Here is a 20,254-nt window from a genome sequence, read left to right on the forward strand (position 1 = left end):
CTTTTAATAAAATGAAGACAGGAATTTTTGTAAGAATACATCACAAGTAATTTTAATTTATTTTTATGATACAGATAGATAGACAGACGGACAGATAGATAGACAGACAGACAGATAGATAGATAGATAGATAGATAGATAGATAGATAGATAGATAGATAGATAGATAGATAGATAGATGGATGGATGGATGGATGGATGGATGGATGGATGGATGGATGGATGGATGGATGGATGGATGGATGGATAGATAGATAGATAGATAGATAGATAGATAGATAGATAGATAGATAGATAGATAGATAGATAGAGTTTGATTCCCCCTGGGTGTTATTATGACAGCCCTAGGAGTGTCCCCAGTGTCTTTTACAAGATTTTTTTTTTTTTTGGTCAAAATTTTAGAAGGGGTTAGTCCATGTTTTTTATTTTTTATTTTTCTTATTTCCTAAGTTTTTTGAACCCTGACAGCTAATTTATCCCTGGCTGTTTTATAACAAATCCTAGGGATGACTCTGTCTGTATTTTTCAGCATTTTAATTTTGTCAAAATTTTGCCAGCCCATTATTTTGTCCCCCAAATTTTTTAAATTTAAACTTTTAGTTTAAAAACACACAAATGATCCTGAAAAGGTATTCACCCTTTGTGTGTCTGTTTTTAGAGCCCTGGATGTTTGACTTCAGATGAAAGCATGGTGCAGGAGCAGAGGATCTGCTGTTGACATACTTAAGGAACAGAATGTGATTTTCAGGCTCCACAGAGTCCCTCTAAGCCTCACGATACAGTGCACAGCACCCACCAGTGAGAGAAAGATTTCAAAAAGCCAATAATATTTTATTCAAATATTGAACAAGATACAGTATGTATAGAATAATTATAGTGTTAAAGACCCTTTGTGTAGTGAAGGACCTGTCATGCTGTAATGGTACAGTGCTATGTGTTCAATATATTGGCATGCATTCAGGGAAAAACAGCCTTCTGAGGTCTCAGTGAAACCAATTCACAGCACAGCCTGTAAAACTGTGTGAGGAGTCACTTAGCTCAGCATTAAAACAAAGCACAGGTTTACATATAGAGTATAAAATATTCATCCTAAAGCTCTTCTCTGGCTGTGATTTATCCTAAAAGTTCACTAGAAGATACAAGCTGTCTTTGCTTAGGGTAAAAACTTTAACTTCTTTAAAGCGACAATACTCAATTCTCAATATAAAGAGGCTAAATGTGTAAAAATATGGTTTAAATGAAGTAACACTTCACAGTTTAACACCACTCATCATTAAATCATAGGGGAATAACTGGTTCTTATTTTGGAACTATGAAATGTGAAAACACTCCTCAAAAGAAAAAGGATGATGCTGTGGAGATTTCTAACAGTAGTCCTTGTTTGTAGCCTTCCTCAGTGGGAAGCACAACTTACTGCATTTTTTAAGCACAAATGAATGATGAGTCAACCACGCACAGCCCTCATCTGCCCAGTACACTGCACCGTATAGAGAAAGTCACATTATATGCATAGTACTTGTCTTTAAAGCAGGCATACAGTGTGTACAGTTCAAGGACATGCATGTTTTACATTAAAAAAGTCTCTTTCTTCATTTTTTAATCAACACACGTATGCTGAAGTGATTAGTGTGTGGAAGCATTAAATGGCAATTTCATTTACAGGATAATATCCCCTGTTAGAGACACAAGACTTCATCTGAACCGGTTCAAATATTAAAGAAAACCAGAAAATAAAAGAAAATAAATGACAGTTCAATCAAAGGAAGGAAAGTGGAAAGATTACTGCTTTGGGATCATCTAAAATCAAATACATAAACAGTTAAAGGACTTCATCATTACAGTTTGAACATTTGCAGAGTGGCTTCCTCCTTCGGCCATAGATGACAACCTTCAGCAGGACTACAGAAAGGTCATGCATAGATTTGTACAAAAAGTCTGTAGCTGCACTGTGCTTCCTCTGAATACACTCACTGCCTGTTATAGCCCCTTAAAGAACAAATAGGTTAATGTTTTTTTTTTCTTTAAATACCCTCCAATACAAAATCAGACAGGGTTTCAGTTTTTGGGTGTATTAAAATGTGCTGTTTTACAACAACTTCTGTAATCATGACAATATAAAACAGCAAATAAAACAAGAAGAGACATTCACAATCTGAATTTAAGGTTTAGTCTCCTTTTTTTCAGTCAACATACAAACTTCCACTTCAGAGGTGAAACAAACACATACACAAGGAATAAATGTGTGACTTCACAATGGCCCTCATTTATCAATCTTGCATGGGAACTGGCACTGATCTGGGTGTAAAAATGATTCTGCGTTCCAGGCAACCTGCACATCGGAAATCTCTAAGTTCTGACCTGAAAGCGTTCCAGGCAAATTACAACTTCAATTAAAGCACAAGGAATTCAAACCAACATTACAGACATTATAAGTATAATTCTTAATCATTTCAATCACCAGAAGAGCCTGCAACTTGCTCATTTAAGTAAAATTGAGGAGGGGAAATTGTGCATAAAGCAACAGAAGCTTATACTTATTATTTTACGGTATTTGTCAATATATTAAAACATATTTTGTGTTGATTAATGCACTGAAAACTAGCTAATGCCAGAGCAGCTGCCAATGATGAGTTAACATTAGCAGATGAGTAATGTTAGAGCAGGACCTTGCTTTGATAAACTACAAAAATAAGTGATGTGACGTCACAAGTCGTAACTCAGAGTGCACCAATCTGGTTCAATTTCACAGAGTGGAAGTTACAAGTTCAACTGCCATTCCAGTGCACTACCACTAATTACAGGTGGGAAAACAGGAGTTACGGGTTGCCTGGAACACAGCATGAGCTTACGGCAACGTTCACATGTGATTTACGAAACACGCATACCCGGGCCAATCACGGCGTACCTCTGATCAAGTGTTGATAAATGTGGTGGCTGAAAACAATCGTAATTTAATCAGTACGCCCCTATGTATTCCAGGTTAAGGTTGGCTGGAGCCACAGAATTTACGACATGGAGAGATGCATTACAGGAAAATGGGGACTTTCCTGTGCTGGAGATTGACAACGTAGCAACCAAGGTAGAGAGAAATGATGCCATGTTGTTTGGCAGCCAGAAAAGTAGCGCTACATTAAGTGAGTCAGAAAAAACTTGTCTGCAAGGAAATCACTGCAGCTGTCAGCAGTGTGAATGAGACAAACTAAACTACAGCAGAGTCTTTAACATTTAATTTAAACATCCTTCATTTATACCTTGATTAATTAATCTATGATACTTGACTATTAGAGGCCACAGTATTATTGTTTCCGTTCAGGTCCAGAAACATGGAAAGTTGACTTTTAAAAATGTGTTTGAGCTCTGAGAGAAGCTGCAGACTCCAGCCTGAGCCTGAACCTGTTACAGACTGACGCAGACCCAGTAAGGGCTCCACTTCTTCAGTTTCAGGCAGAAGTGACAACGGGGCAGACCAACCTTCACTGTGTCAAATACAGATAATAAAAAAATTTCAAGACTGCAAAGTAGTTCAACTTAAAACTTATCCTATTAACTTCATTTGTTTAATTTTGGTGTCTGGACAAGTAGTGTATCGCAATTATGTGCAGGTTTACTTGAGTTTTATGTACCATTATTTGTGCCATGACAAACAGATTGGTTGTGATCCCATGGTAATGGATGTCTGTTGTTATGAAATGATCCACTTTTTCACACACAGTTCACATTTATGTGATAATATTGCGAGGAGTGAAATCATCGCCTTCCTGTGATCAATGCAGCTTCCTTAAAGGGGACATATCATGCTTGTTTCTCCTTTGCACTCTGCCAGACTAGGATGCCTGTAAAGCATTTCTGCCCTCAGTACAAGTCATTTAGTTCCTTCATTGCCCCACAACAGCGTTCTCTATATCCTCAGTTTAGACCATTCTAAAGATCTTGTTGAAACGCTCCGTTTGGAGAATGACCTCCAGTAACCTCGCAACGTCACAGCCCTTTGTGCTCTGATTGGTCAATTCTATCAGAGGGGCGGAGGGGGTAGAGCCAGGGGGCGCTTTTTGCAGCATGGCAGTATTTACAAAATCGCCATACTGGATTAGGGAAACCCGGCGAGTTTGCTGTTTGCCAAAACTTCACCGTAAGGCATTGATAGCAGTAATAAAATGGCAGAGTGTAGGATACGTCCTTTTGTATTGGACCCCGAGTCAGACCCGGACGGTTCTGCAGCTCAGGAGGAAGAAAATCCACCTCGACACAGATCATCTCAGGATGCTTCAGTGTAGTGAGTCAAACCGGTACTGTAACATGTATAGTTTATACGATTATACTCGGCTCTTGGTGGGTGTATCCCTCGGTGGCAGTTGTGTGACTAACTAACATCACAGAGGAGGAGCTGCTTTATCAGATTACTCCAATAAAAAGAAAGGATCCTCGTGTCGTCATGAAGGTCGAAATCTCGAAGCCAAATGTCAATGACCTATTTTCTATTTTCTTGGATATCAGAAAAAATACAATATCTCATTTTTTGAAAGTTCAGGGGGTGAAAGTTCTTGTTTTCAACTTTATTATTTTATATGTAAGTATTAAATCACAGATCAGCATGATATGTCCCTTTTAAAAAATCCAAGCAAAGAGTTTGATTCATTACTGAATGTTCTCTGCAGAGACTTTATCATGGACATGGGAGTGTATTAAAAACTAATATCAGCATCTCCATTTTTCATTTAAAGCAACTTGATAAATGAAACATGTTTTTTTTTTATACCAGCTGACAGCTCACGCTACTCTTTCATAGCAATGTATTTTACAGATTGTCAGAAGAAGAGAAAAATGTTAGACATTCTTCGTGTCATATCTAATTCAATGATCAAAATATTAATCTAATAACATCATTTTTTCTGTCTGCAAATGTTTTGTGCTCTAATAGTTCTCCTCCACAGATGGATTTTCCTTGCTGCAACGCGCTTCTCTCTAACATAAAACTTGGGTATGTGAACTCAGACCTGGCGTGTTTTTTTTTTAAAGTACCTGACGCCCATGTTCAGATTGATAAATGCCGATCTGTGCATGAAAATGAGCATACACACGTTTTTTGAGGGTACACATGTTTGATAAATGGGGTCCATCATGGAAATGTTTGAACCATAGACTATAAAACATGCGTGTAGCCTTCATGAATAGCCTCACCCGCCCGCTCCTAATACCGTGAAATAAAGCAAATCTGCAGAAGCAGCCACAATCGATATGACGCTGGCTGTGAGTTTCCGTCAGAACAGCTACAGGGCACCTGTCAGTCATGTGACCTGAGCTGTGTTTATGATTGGACAATCAGATGATCCTAAGAACTTCTAAACCACAGAGTTAGAAAAAAATTCACTCACCATACAGTGTGTGCTGATAGTGAAATCAGTGTTGTGATCCAAGCAGTTTTTTTTTAACCAGATTGTAAATATGTTTTTAATGCTGTAAAGTCTGTTTTTATTACTGGGTGTGTATGTGACTTCCGGTCTTTCTGCAGCCAGCCTCAAGCAGATTCTGGATGAACAGCAACTTCTAGCACTTCCTCATAGGCTTCATTTTTACTAACCCTTCAAACTAGAGAGAATAGATGTAAGAGGTAAAACACATGAGTTAGGACTGCACCTGATGGCTACAGAATCTCTCTGACAAACATTCATTTTTTTAGCTCCTGTGAAATCTGTTGACCGCTACTTTCATGATGTACCAACAATTAAAACTCCTGCAGAGAATAATGCAGTGTAGGAGCTTTTTCATTTGCTATCTTTAAACCCAGTGGTGATAATTTGATTGTTAAGGAGCACACCAACATAATTTTAAAGCTTTGATTAATTCCAGTAAACCAGAGTCTTAATGAACCAACCAGACTGTGGAAAGAAGTTTGTGAGCTTGCAAATGCTTAAAAGTAGCTTGTATAGCATTTGCCTTAAGATGGAATGGAATGAAGTAAACATTACTTCCACTCCCCTTTAAGTTTCAGGAAAAACTGTACATTTTCTACTCTTGAAAATATTTTACAAAACTGAGCCCTGCCCCTTTGTGGACAAGTGAGCTGGATACTCAGAGTCAAGAAACAGGCCCTTCAAAAAACCAGGGGCCTGATGTTCAAAGACTTGTGTGGATTTCATAATGAAACTTCAAACTCAGAAACATTGTACACACAAAAATATTCAGATGTATGAATTTGTGCACAAGCATGAATCCAAGCACATTTCCTTTGTTTATCCCAATCAGCGTGGAATTAAGTGCACATGTTAGAGTCCCGACCTCTCCCTGTCCATGCCCCTGTTTACATATGCAAACCATAAGTGGTAACTTTTTTGACACCTCCCTTGACCACTGACTAATGATGCTGTGAAGACTGGACAGAATTATGGGATTCACATGGCTTACCCTCAGGAACCTAAAGTGTCTGATGAGCCAGTTGTCAACATGGTCCAGTACATCCTCTCTGTCTCTTAATACATGCTCTTTTCTTATTCCACTGTTTACAGTGTACAGATTTATCAATCTGATAAAGCAGTTGTTGTTTTAAAGCTTTTTTTTGCACCACTGTGCGCATGCTTTTAAATCCACTAATGTGACTGCAGACTTGTGTGTTAAAATGTGTTAACTGTTTCCCAGCATAACCTCTAAGTGTTGCCGAAGAATCAACAGTTGTAGAAATGTGGCATGCTAGCCATGAAGTAAGATGAGGCACCACACATTTCCAAGGTCATTTTATCGTTAAAAGAGCATATGCCACGTTTTTGTGCATACACACTCTTTGTACATGAGACCCCAGCTCTGGGGAAGCCAGTTCACCTCTCCAACCACTGACTGTGTATCCCTGCCCTGTGTCCCTGTGTCAATGCCCTGTGTCTATCCCCTGTGTCCCCATGGCTTTGCCCTGTGTCCCAATGTCTTTGCCTTGTGTCTGTCCTCTGTGTCCCCATGTCTTTGTCTTTGCCCTGTGTCTATGCCCTGTGTCACTGTGTCTATGCCCTGTGTCCCTGCCCTGTGTCCCTACCTTTTGTCCCTGTCTATGCCCTGTGTATGCCGTGTCCCTGTGTCAATGCCCTGCTTTCCTGTGTCAATGCGCTATGTTCCTGTGTCAGCCCTGTGTCCCTGTGTCAATGCCTTGTGTCCCTTTTTCCCTGCCCTTTGTCTCAGTGTCAAACCCTGTGTCAATGCCCTTTATCCCTGCCCCATGTCCCTGTGTCAATGCCCTGTGTCTCTTTGTCCATGACCGTGTCACTGTACCAATTTTAAGTGTCTCTGTGTGCCTGTCCTGTGTTTCTTTGTCCCTGAAAGTACAGTCTAGTTGAATGGAGAAGTACATGCAGAGAGTACATGATAAAACACCAAACTGTACAGTTGAAGCCTGAGACAAAGCATGTGGGGACTGTAGATGCATGCAGGATAAGATAAGGGAGTAGAAGGGTGACAGACGCTGAAGACCAGTTCAGAGTTCAGGAGTTTTCTCTTCTTTAGGTTCCTGTGTCATGGTGTCAGGTCCCATATCTAAACACGGAGCCTCTGAAGTGGAGAGAAGTGAAGATGAGCTTTGGAAAGTGCCTTATATCCTTCTTTCTTCCTTTTGGTTCCACCTGTCCATTCACACAGAAGTGCACACAGATGGCAGTGACAGTATTAAACTGTGAGTAAAGGGGGGTCGTGCTGTGAGGCTGCATGCAGATTCCAGTGTACAGGTTAAACCCTCAGCATCAGGAAAGAGACTCATCCTCTCCCATGAAGGGTAGGTCCATCCCCCTCATGCCGTCACTGCTCTCCTGTTTCCTGTCAAAAACAATCACAGCCTCAGTCGTGGCACTGCTGAAAGTCTATCATCTGTCCTGTCATCTGTGCTGTTACCCTCTTCAGAGAGAAGAATGAGCCAATAATAAAGAACATTTAAAAATCAAAATCAACCATTGAACCGTTGGATAATGAAAAGCACTGAGGCAAACAAGGAAAGTTCAAACTACAAACAAAGAGAAACTAAAAGCAGTTGTTTTAAAGAGGAAGGCAAAGAGGCACATCTGCATTTTCACAGGCTTCATGCAAATGAATGAGTCACAACTTAGCCAGATCAGTAAATGTCCTGGGTTTAGTAGTATGAATTTTATATAAAGATGGGCGACTTGCCTCCTCCAGTTTCCAAAAGTAAAGCCCAAGAATGCCCAAAGATGGCTGCTGAGATTTTGGTCATGTGGGGACTACGTCTGTGCATTGGGCAACGCTATAGTAGAGTCACCAAACCTCATGTCTGAGATGAGTCTCAAGTCCTCAAAGTCTGAGTTACCCAAGGGTAATCTGAGTTAAGTCCTCATGTTCTGAGTCCGAGTCAAGAGCGGAGTTCTCATCTTCTATATTAATTCTTACAAGGACTGCAGCTGTCTGAACCCAGACTGACTGTGGGTCCTTTTGGACATCTTTCTTTATTAACTTTAGAAACTTTTCATCATCTCAGGAACATGTTTCTTTAACTTCATTTCTTTGTGTTTGTTGCTGTGTTGTGGCAAAGCGAGAACAAACAGGAAGAGAAGGGTTTGGAGGATTTAAATATATAAAGGGGTGAGGTTGAGGTGTGGTCCTGCTCCTGAAACTCTACTAGAAGCTCCACTTCACTAGCAAAGAACACACATCAACACTGCCTTTTGACAGTTTATTTAAATGAATGAGAATAATAATAAAAGTGATGCAAGCGTTGTGGGAAACTTTGAAAGGTCCACTGTAGCTCCTGGGTATGACTGAACCCCCCCAAAACAGTGAAAGGATTATGAGAAGCAAGATCAGCTGATCTAAGCTCTTTAACCCTTGTAATGTCCTCCAGGTTGCTATACACCAGATGTCGCCAACCCGTCGATTGCGATTGACCGGTCGATCTTTAAGGCTTCCCTGGTAGATCTTGAAAACAATAGAAAATGAATCACTCCTCATCACGCATGATAGAGTTCTGCCTCGAAGCTTGCACATTATAGACAAACGTGAACCATGGCTAAAAAAGTTGCTTGAGGAAATCAAATCCATGCTTCCTACGATCATTTACCAGTGTTTACAGACGCACTATTATCTATACCTCTGTGTTTTCTATGCTGTAATGATTCACATCATGATCTAAATATCCTGTGAGAAAAACTTCCGTTCTCTGCTATGCCCAGATTTAAAAGATTTAAAAGCAGAATTTCCCTCTGTCACTCCGTGTGGGTTATATTTAATTTAACCGTCATCTTAATCAGTTTGTGGATTGTAATAAAGTGCTGTGCTTTGGCACGCGTTTACTTCACATCAGCTGATCGTTAATACTTCTCACGCTCATACAGGAAACACCTTTCTACTCCCTTTGGGACAGAAGTTTCAGTTTGTCTATCTTTCCTCTCATTCTTTAGAAATCAACTGATGAGTTTTCCTCCAGCTTTTGGTGATCAAACCTGAAAGCCTGTCAGCTTTCATACTACACTGTGTGGCTCTGTGCTGGGGCATGTCCAGACTTTCAGACTAGGGTGGCTCAATGGGGGCAGGGGGCAGGGGGCAGGGGGTAGAGGGGCAGGATGTGCACATTTCCAGATTGTCACTATTTATCTTATTTAACTTCACTCTATGAATAACTATAATTTTATAGATGTTAAATCCCAGTTTTTGGTTTCAGTATAAAAACTGTATCATGCATAATGCATGTCAGCCGGTCTGTTATTTTAAAGCAGTACTTCTAAGACAAAACTGAACAGATAAACCTTTGAATTACTACAAAGGGAACATTTAAGGCAGTGGGCAATGGCAAGTACATATTTAATAAAAATATTCTGTGTGCAACATTCCTTATTACTCAATTAAACACTATATTAATTTGATAGACACACAGTCACATGCAGACAAATCAGAGAACAGGAGCCATCTTATTGTCAGCCACCCTACTGACTGTCTCAGACATGTTGTTTGTAGCTATGAGCCAGACAACAAGGCACTCACAGTCATATACAGTCACAGCTATCTCACTACCTTGTGTGTCTTTTATATGATGTTTTGAAGTGATGCTGCTTTGACATGTAACTGACGGTAACTGCAGGTAACAGAATGGCACTGATTGAAAATTTACACTAGAGTTCCAATTTCTCATAATGTATAAGGAAAAAGTTATAACATCTATAGAGTTTTAGCAGGTAAGCAAAACAGCTTATAATACTTAAATACGAGGGACTTGATTATAATTCATACATCTAAGCTCATAAAAACTAGAAATACATCATATGTTTTCCAATTTTTCTTCAAGACTTCAATAGGTAGACCTTGGGCTCTAATTTCGTAGACCAGGCGCAGGCGCAGGCGCCCTGCGCTGGCCTTCGCCGTGCGCACAGGGCATGACCGGCGCACTTTGCAAGTTTCCTGCAGTGCCAAGAGAGGCGCAGTACAGGCGCACATAAGCGCAGAGTTGCGCGTCCACGCCTCCCTCCGCGCAAATTGCAGAGAGGGAGGAGAAAAGCCGTGAGTGGGTTTAACACAGCCGAGCGCTGTTTTCACCAATCAAATGAGCACCTTTCCTTGCCTTTAAATGCCCTGCAACTGAGGCGCAGCATCTGATTGGTCTGAGTGATCTCCAGCACCACGGAGAGAGTGCTGGTAGCGGAGACGGTCAGAGCCGCTGTGCCTGCAGCAGGAGAATGGACAGTGGGGCGCATCGGAGGACACGACGCGCGTCACCTTGTGAGCCAGCTCCCGGGACAGATTTAATCTGTTTCTTTGTCTTTATCCGGAGTAAAAAATTAAGAGGCAATTACACAGCTGGCTTATCTATTCAGAATACTTTTGATCCACCTGCACTCCTGGTTTGTCATCACCAAATAGCAGAACCTTTGGTGATATACTGTATACTCTCCCAGTGTCTCCACCTCATCCTCCTTACAACAATGTACTCCATCTTTTTAGATCACGTTTAAAATAAAGACTAAAACAGAGAAATATGGGAAATCACAGGTAAATCCTGAGTAACATACATTTATTTTGTCTCTTTTTTCTTCGTCTTTTCTCTCCCTCTTTTCTTTGAATTAAATGAAATGAGAGAACCAGATATATACTCAGTATCTGATGTTAAGGCTGTTTATTGTTTAATTGTAAGATGTGCATCAAACTTCCAGCTGCCGTCAGGTTAACTTTCCATTATGACAAACGGCTTTAATCTGACATCAGATGTGACGGACAGTTAATATAGATACAAATGTAAATGCTGGTTCAGACAGTTACATTAAATAGTGATTGCTGTGATTGTTTACTACATTAAAATGTGCCTGACACTCTGGAAACCTGCCTCTGAGGCTTTGATGACATGTGCGCACATGTGCGCCTGTCACCAAATTACAGCTGCGTGGGGTGCGCTCCGCCTTGCGCCGAGGATAGACCAGGTTGGAGCTGGTGAGCTTTCAGCGCACTTTTTTGGCGCTAAGTTTTTTGGCACTTTTTTGCCACTCCCCCTGGCGCGCTGTCACACCCATCTAAGTGCAGACGGTCTACCAAATTGTCAAATTGGCAGCGCACGGCGGTGCGCCGCACGAAATTAGCACTGCACAGGCTGCGCCAGGCTTGCGCCACCTGCGCTGCGCCACGAAATTAGAGCCCCTTGCATTCACGCCGGTTGGGTTTAGAGATCTTGGGCTCAAAAAGGTTGGTGACCACTGCTATACACCTTTTGCCCTCTGGGGTCAAAATGACCCCATCCGGTTTTGAATGTCATTTAAGGCATAAGACATGAATTTATTGAATCAATTCTGCGTTACACCTTTAGTCTGACTTTGGTCCAACCCGTAACCACAAATTTTCCTCCTTATTTAATGAACTGGGGGAAGATGGACCTTGTTAACATAAAAAATTACCCTGTTTTTGTTTGGGGAAAGATGAACAATTAAATATTTTGACTGATGTCATATTGACAATTTAACTTATCACAGAGTGATATATATCTTTGTCTGGGTTTAAGTTTGGTCAGATTACGATTTATGAATCATTTGATTTTTTTTGAATGGTAGAAAATAATAACACCTGCTGTCCTCTGGGGTCAAATCGACCCCATCTCAATTGACTGGTATTTAAAGCAAAAACTTTTATTTTCAATCAGTTCTGTGTTACATCTTTAGTCTGACTTCCGTCCAACCCATTTACACAAGTTTTTCGTTTTTATTTTAAATTTAGGGCAAATAGATATACTTTATACTAAATATACACTGATTTTTGAGAGAAAGAAGTATATACAATTGATTATTTTGACTCTATATCATTTTCGACTATTTGATCTCTCATAGACTGGTAAATGTCAAAGTTTAGTGAGGAAACTGAGTTTGAGTCTCTTGAATTTTTTGAATGGCAGCAAATAGTAACACCTGCTGTCCTCTGGGGTCAAATTGACCCCGTCTGCTTTGACTGTTTAAAGAGCATAATGCATCAATTATTGCCCACCTCAGTTTCAAATAAGTAGTCAACTTTTTTCCAACTGACTACCTGACTTATAAACAATGTCAGTAATAATTTCCAAAACATTTAACTTTTCAAAACTAACAGTAAAATTAAATCTAACCAACTGTCTGAAAGTGCCCTCTGATGCAAGCAGTGCAGGTAGGAACAGCATGATCTTTGAAGATGTATGCATCGCTTTTTTTTTTTTTACATTTCAACATTTTTCAATCACCCTGTCAAGGGCAACATGTGCACCTACATCTTTGGGTGGTGGACCAGGAGGGGCAGCTAAGCCAGGAAGGGCAGCTATGCCAGGAAGGGCAGCTATGCCAGGAAGGGCAGCTAGGTCAAAAGGGGCAGCTTGGGCTGGAGGTGGGGCTGCTTCAGATGAGGAGCTGAGCAATCCTGCAGGATTTCCATATCTAATCTTAGTATGTAACTGGGGAAGAGACAACTGGACTGGGATGAGGTGAAATTGATGGGTAGCTTGTGGAAACATATCACAGTGATTCTCCTATCGAGAGTCGCTATCATTCTAAGCAGGCTGTTAGCTCCCACTGTCATGTAAGATGTTGTGGTCACATGATCTCTCTTGTTGTTTTGTCCTTGGGATGGACCAGCTTCTACCCTTGAAAAAATTGTAAAAAGACCAAACACCTGTGAGAAAAGACCTTTTCTGTTGTTGTCAAAACTGCTGCTGGACCCCACACATCAAGCATTTGAGATCAAGGATGTTTTGGAAAGCTGTATCGTTTGATCTTTTGCTCCTTTGCCCCACTTTTTTACTGTAGGGTCATTTTGACCCCAGAGGACAACAGATATTATGAAATTCAATAAAACACCCATAATTCAATCAAATTATCTGAAATTTGGTGTACCCATAAAGAGCATAGCACTGAACAAACTCTATTTTATTTTCATCATTTGATGAATAAAAACACATTTTATCAGCAAAAGATTGACCTGGGGTCAAATTGACCCCAGGACAACAGGAGGGTTAAGATCAGAACAAATGTAATAGAGATATGTGATGCAGTCAACATGGGACTGCATCACATCCTACAGCACCTGGACTCTGCAGGGACGTACGTGAGGATCCTGTTTGTGGACTTCAGCTCAGCATTCAACACCATCATCCCTGACATCCTCCACCACAAGCTTTCCCACCTCTTTGTGCCAGCCCCCACCTGTCAGTGGATCTCCAGCTTCCTGACTGGCAGGACTCAGCAGGTGAGGCTGGGGTCCATCACATCCAGCACACAGACAGTCAACACCGGCGCCCCCCAGGGGTGTGTGCTCTCCCCACTGCTCTTCTCCCTCTACACTAATGACTGCACCTCAAGGGACCCCTCTGTGAAACTCCTGAAGTTTCAGACGACACCACCATCATCCGTCTCATCCAGGATGGTGACGAGGCCGCTTACAGACAGGAGGTGGAACAACTGGTCCTCTGGTGTGGTCAGAACCACCTGGAGCTGAACCCGCTCAAGACTGTGGAGATGACAGTGGACTTCAGGAGAAACCCCCCTCCTCCGCCCCCCCCTCACCATTCTGAACAACACGTCGTCTACTGTGGACTCCTTTCAGTTCCTGGGATCCACCATCCCCCCGGGATCTGAAGTGGACCTCACACATAGACTCCATCAGAAAGAAGGCACAGCAGAGGTTGTACTTCCTCAGACAGCTCAGGAAGTTCAACCTGCCCCAGGACCTGCTCATCATTTTTTACACCTCCATCATTCAGTCTGTCCTGTGCTCCTCCATCTCGGTTTGGTTTTCCTCAGCCTCCAAACACGACAGGCACAGACTGCAACGAACTGTCAGGGCTGCAGAAAAAATCATCGGAGCCAGCCTGCCCTCTATCCAGGACTTGTACAGGTCCAGGACCAGGAAGCGGGCTGGTAACATCTCTGCAGACCCTTCACACCCCGGACACAAACTGTTTAAACTGCTCCCCTCTGGTCGGCGTTACAGAGCTCTGTGCGTCAAGACGTCCAGACACAGGAACAGTTTCTTCCCCCAGGCCGTCACTCTGATGAACAGTTAACCCTGACATAAAACAACTCATATACCTCATGTACAGCTACAGTCTCTCTGTTTCTGTTTCTATTGCACATTCATCTTCCATTCCCTGTTGCAAATTGCACATATTTTTATGACATTTATTCAGTGCACTATTTTCCTAACTTAAATTGTGTATATATTTTGTATTTACTCTGTGCAGAGTTCTTTATTTAATATTGTAATAATTATTATTCTTTTCTACTACTTAAACTCTATTTTTTCTACTCTTGTAATTCTATCCACGTTTGTACTGAGAGAGTGCAGTTTAAACCGGAGTCAAGTTCCTTGTATTCTTGAAAATAAAGGTGATTCTGATTCTGATTCTGATATGTTGGGAAGACCAGCGACCCATAATTTGGATGATGTGGTGTGGTCTACTGCTACATGCAGATGAGATGGCGGCCCTGATTCTGAAAGAATGCCCAGAGTAGTGCATGGGGAGATACCTGACTGAAATATACCTTGACAGAGGTGTACATGTAACCACAAGCGTGTGACGACTTGACTGATTCAGACATGAAGAGAAGTTCCTCTGATGTCTTGCACTGGTATCACCTGACTTGTAGGAAGTTCAAAAGCGTTGTCAAGGGATTTATGGGTGCTTGGATGTCAAAGTAGACGATTGGGGTAGCATGATCAAATTGGTTTGTTTTTGATCTTTTTAAATAAAACACGATGGTAACTTATGAGGAAAGAGAAAGCTCTGGAATGCATGCATGTCGACAAGGATCAAAGTGGAGGGTAGAAGCCTTAAATTCAGACCATCATAAAAAGCCAAAGAAAGCAAGGTTGAACATGGATTCTCAGGTTTGTACGATGAAAAGAATGGTGTAACGTGATCAAATGGTATGGAAACAAATGTAAAGAGTATCTAAAGTGAGTGGGAGACAGTGACATGTTTAGGTGGGCTCTTGGGGCAAGAGCCCTTTAAGAACAGAGTTTATTTGATGGTAGTTGTGAGCTGGACCTGGGATGGAGCTTCTGAACATCTGAAAAGAGAATTGATAAAGAGGAATGCAAGTTGCTCAGAGGATATTCTGATGTGTGACTGAATGCCATATCAGGCGACGGATGAAGGTATAAGGGAGGAAGCATTAGAACAACCTTTGTTAATGACGTCAACAGCTGCATGGTTGACGGAATGAATAATGATGGACTTGCAGGACCATTTGTAGCCCCAAAAGATAGTGGCTATGACTATGGGGTAGATCTCAAAGAGGGCAGGAGAAGTGATCTGACATTTTTTGGTGAACTCAGGGGGCCATTTACCTGCATACCATTTTCCACTAATAGAAACCTCTTAAACCAACAGGAGGAGCAGCATGTGTGAACAGATGAATGTTGGCTGAAAGGGTTGGGTGAGCTTGGTAGAAGAAAGCGATTCCATTCCAGTTAGCCAAAAGGTTCAGCCAAAGGCGCAGTTCTGCTCACTAGGATGTTCAAGAAATTAGAGTCAAGAGAGACAGAACAAAGGAGGCAATGGACAAGGCATGGGAAATGAATGATGAATGATCCCATCAATGAATGATGGGAAATTTCTCCACTGTTTGTTCTGTATCACTAAATGAGCACAGCTCAGGCCACCTGTCATGGCTTTATTCATACAAATGAGCTCTTGCAAGTTAAACTACCTACGTCATTTTAACTAACAAAACGTTTTAAAGTGGCTTTCTTCGCTTCAATACACATGACTGAGTGAAACCTTACATGATGCACTCTAAAAAAACATAACCAAAGCTGTTTGATGAAGTGAAACATGAACAGACTGGGTCAGTGTTTGAGAATTACAGCCACAGAAAGAAGCAGAGCTGCTGGGATCATGCTGAAGTTCTTTCAGTATCAAAGTATCAAAGTATCAAAGCCATGCTTGCTGGAATTCAGTTTCACATTTGATGCCAAGACTTTTTACGGTTTTCTCAGGTGTGGTGAATACACGACAAGGTCTCTCTCCTATAATCCACAGCATGATCTCACCTTTTCTGATTTAAACATAGAAGAGCACATGTATTCTTTATTCCTAAAACATTCTAAAACTGATAGATCTTGCCATGGTACTCATAAAATCATTGCTAAAACTAATAACACCTTCTGTCCTTTTTCTTCCATGATGAGATATCTCCATCTTCGTCCACCTACCCATCAAGCGTCCCCCCTTTTCCTTGTAGATGGTCATAAACCCATGTCAAGATCCTGGTTGTCCTCAAAGCTGCGCGTCCTATGCCTGAGCTGCGGCCTGCCGTCTAAACTCTATTCACCTCACTCCCTAAGAATTGGTGCAGCCACAACGGCAGCTCTCCATCTGCCTACCTCAACCCTCAAATCTCTGGGTTGCTGGTCAGCATCGGCTTAACATCGCTACATCAGGCTTCACAAAAAATAAGTTTTGGCTGCTCAGAAGCTCATGAGTTCCTGCATCTGATGTAAAATAAATAATTGCAGCTACTTTTGCTATTATGTCATGCTTAACAGGCGGTTTGCTGAGGTACTAATAATACATATAAGCTTGCTCATTAATCTGTGTAAAGGAGAACACTAGATAGTATATTCCCCTACAGGGGCTGTACTGGCACAAAATGGCCTCACGGCGGCTGGTGCCATGGCCACACATAGTGGGTTCTACATAGTGCTGCACGATTTGGGGAAAAGGTGGGATTTGCGTGGACAATATTGCGATTGCGATTGTGCTTGCGATTTAATAAAAAAAGTTGTGTCATGATGAGTCTACAGACTTGCTTGGTTATCATGGAGAAAAATCTCAATTGCATGTGCTGACATTGCGATTGCGATTGCGATTGCGATAATCGTGCAGCCCTAGTTCTACATCAGCGGCCCAGGCTCTTAAATTGTTGTTTTGGGGAATTTTGTTTGTAAATGGCAGAGCTTCGCTGTCCACTCAATAGAAAGTCTATGATTCAGCCCCTCAGTGATACAAATCATGCCAATAAAATAAAACAACATCCAAACACTCCCTGAAAAGCTACTGTACAAGAAAGTGATGTTAAATTCATAATGAAAAGACAACTGCATCTAAAACTCTGTCAGTGATTTTTATTACAGCTCAGCCATGCAGGATCCTCATTCTTTCCCTTAAATAATTTTCCAGGCCTTTTTAGCTGCTGAAATGAGGTAAATTTTGTCCATCAGTGTGATTCTTTAATTTCTATGATTTTTTTGATACTCCTCTTTGAGGGGGTTTGCAAATTGAGAGTTACACAAAAAAAGTCTGTGACCCACCCTTTAAAACTTCTGTATGGTTCCTAAACTTTTTGAGTGTTCCACACAAATAAGATAAAAAATATTGAGCTCTAGTCACTTAAAGTTGCATAAATCTAAACAGAGCTCAAAACTTTATAGTTAGCTCAACTTCCTTAGAGTTGTGAGCTCAGAAATTATGAGCTTGTACAGCTGTTTGGGTTTACAGTGTAGCAGTATGTCACTTTGCCTGCACTGCCTTCCCTGCAGAACAGGAGAAGGAAAGAAGACACAAACAGAACACTTCAACATTAGAGAGCTGTGCTAACATCCTCTGAGGCTGAGAGGACCCATCAGCACTGGTTGACCATCTGACTCCTCATGCTGAGGTATAGTTTAGGGCAGGGATCTCAAACTCCTGCCATGGAGGGCCAAGAGGCTGCAGGTTTTCTTTCCAACCAAAAACTCCACCAGCTGATTTCACTGATTAGTCCCTGCTCTCTGCTTGAAGGTGCGGTAATCAGTGAAACCATCTGGTGGAGTTTTTGGTTGGAAAGACAACCTGCAGCCTCTTGGCCCTCCCTGGCATGTGTTTGAGATCCTAGGTTTAGGGTAATCATTCCCAAAGTCTAGGTTCCGACCCACAGGTTGGTTGCCAGAGACCTTTTATACCAAATTTGTTTTCAGAATGTTTACACAAATTTCATGCTTTCCTTAACCAGAAGAAGTCCCTCCTTGCCGATTTGTTTACTGATGATTGGCTTCTCACACTAATATCTAGTTATATTTTCATTGTAAAGGTACATTGCCACAATGTTTACCATATATGAAAACATGTAGCTGCTTTTTAAAAGTCTGATGCTATAAGCTGGCGCTACTCCAAAAGAAGGATTTGAAATCAGATTCAAAACCCCTTTGAGTTTGGAAGTCAAAGTCACTGCTGGATCTTTGACAGGAACCAGCTGCAGAAACAGAGCTGTTAGAGCTTGCAGTGACGTCACGCTAAAAAAAGAAAAAGACAGATGCCTTTACCTTCATTCTGGATAAGCATCACATCTGAATATCGTATCCTAAGTCTTGTATTTTGCTTCTCATCCCTTTCACAACCACAAAGAATAGAATAGAATAGAATAGAAAAACGTATTCTTGTCTATCACGAGTGACAGAAATTTGACTGACTACTTAAAAGAAATACAAATATGAAATGGGGTTCTCTGAGAACACAAAAATGAAGACCAACTATAGAAGCAGACTGGACGCTGCACTAGATATGTGCATTGCTCTCTCATCTTGCACACATGACTAGGATATGATTCTAAAAGCAAGCAGGCTAACCTGTCACTGTAAAAATGTAAGTATTTTCAAAGTGTAAACCTAACAAAGCTGTAATTCGTTTATCAAATATGTCTCTAAGGCCTGCTGGTACCAAAGGTTTATGATGATGCAGAAACATGGTTAAAGAACCTTTTTATTTCTTTGCACAGGTATCCTGTCACTTGATTTACAGATTGGACATATTTTGGAATGGGTCATTGTGGCTTGTTCCTCCAAAAAAGAGGGTCGCCTGAAAAAAAGTTTGGGAAACACTGGTTTAGGGTCAGTGGAGTGTTTGAATACAGACCTTACGTGAGTGTCTGCCCTGATGCACTCAAATTGCTGCGCTCTTCTTTACGTGCCCAGTCGAAGGGGTTCCCAAAGGAGCGCTTCCTCAGCATCGTTCTCACCAGGATCTGGAAAAGAGAGGGAAACGATGAGCATGTATGAGTACCAGGTCTGCTCTTTTCTACCAGACCCCACAGTTCAGATTAGCCAACACAAAAGAGACAGAACAACAATATCCGGCACCCACTTATAGAACTACTGGGAAACTTTCCTAAAAGGACTGGATGAGTCATATATCTGCTCAGGCACAGAGTTCAGAGGCTTTCAGGGAGTAGGTGGTAGTGTCATAGTGTCTGTAGGATGGTGTGATGGGACTTATGTAAATAAAAAAAACACACACAATCCTTTCCACTTCAACAAATTCACTTCAAGATTAGAAATTATTAGCACCTCACACAGCATTTGATCTGCTTATGAAATTTCAGTCAGGAACACTCTCGTCATACATTGAACCATTTATTGCCAGATGGATACAGTTAGAATTGGCGTCACAGCTCTGCTTTTCAGAGTACTCCCTGGATTAGCCAAGCAGCCTGCTCGAGCTTTCCAGGAAGTGCATAGCAAACCCCCATATGTACATACAGTTTAGAAGGATGCATACATATCAGTACGATACATACAGAGTCTTAATAGGAGGAGGCCGGGGTGGAGAAGGTATTATTAAGAAAGCAGCAGCTGGGTAGCAACAAGGTAGCAGTGATAAGACAGAGTGAAGACCTGATTTAAATACGCCGCCTTATCGTTAGACACATGCTGTGAGGTTAGAGATTGAACACCAGTCTATCAGCTGATCACAGCTGGGCGTATGACTTCCATGTCCTTGCATGAACTTCCACTAACTCCATAAATATGAGTTTGTGATGATTAATGAGCCAGCAGCGCATCAGTCACTGACTGATTGTTA

General features: G+C 41.4%; 1 protein-coding gene across 2 annotated transcripts in view; it reads right to left on the bottom strand.

Annotated features, from left to right (window-relative positions):
* Positions 1 to 810: 810 nt before the first annotated feature.
* camkk2 (calcium/calmodulin-dependent protein kinase kinase 2) overlaps positions 811 to 20,254 on the bottom strand; it is a 76,686-nt gene continuing 57,242 nt past the window's right edge. Inside the window, exons 16-19 of one of the 2 annotated variants that reach the window (XM_074690872.1) lie at positions 19,315 to 19,418; positions 17,916 to 17,952; positions 10,355 to 10,374; positions 811 to 7,788 (exon numbers count right to left, since the gene is read on the bottom strand). In XM_074690872.1, coding sequence (XP_074546973.1) covers positions 7,716 to 7,788; positions 10,355 to 10,374; positions 17,916 to 17,952; positions 19,315 to 19,418 — 234 coding nt within the window. In that variant the 3' untranslated portion in view covers positions 811 to 7,715. Of the gene's footprint in view, positions 7,789 to 10,354; positions 10,375 to 17,915; positions 17,953 to 19,309; positions 19,419 to 20,254 lie in introns of both variants that reach the window. The other variant, XM_074690871.1, reaches the window with a different exon arrangement.

Source organism: Halichoeres trimaculatus, unplaced genomic scaffold, assembly GCF_033239565.1.
Source record: "Halichoeres trimaculatus isolate MK-OKI-2021-1 unplaced genomic scaffold, fHalTri1.1 fHalTri1_scaffold_16, whole genome shotgun sequence".
NCBI classification, from domain to species: domain Eukaryota; kingdom Metazoa; phylum Chordata; class Actinopteri; order Labriformes; family Labridae; genus Halichoeres; species Halichoeres trimaculatus.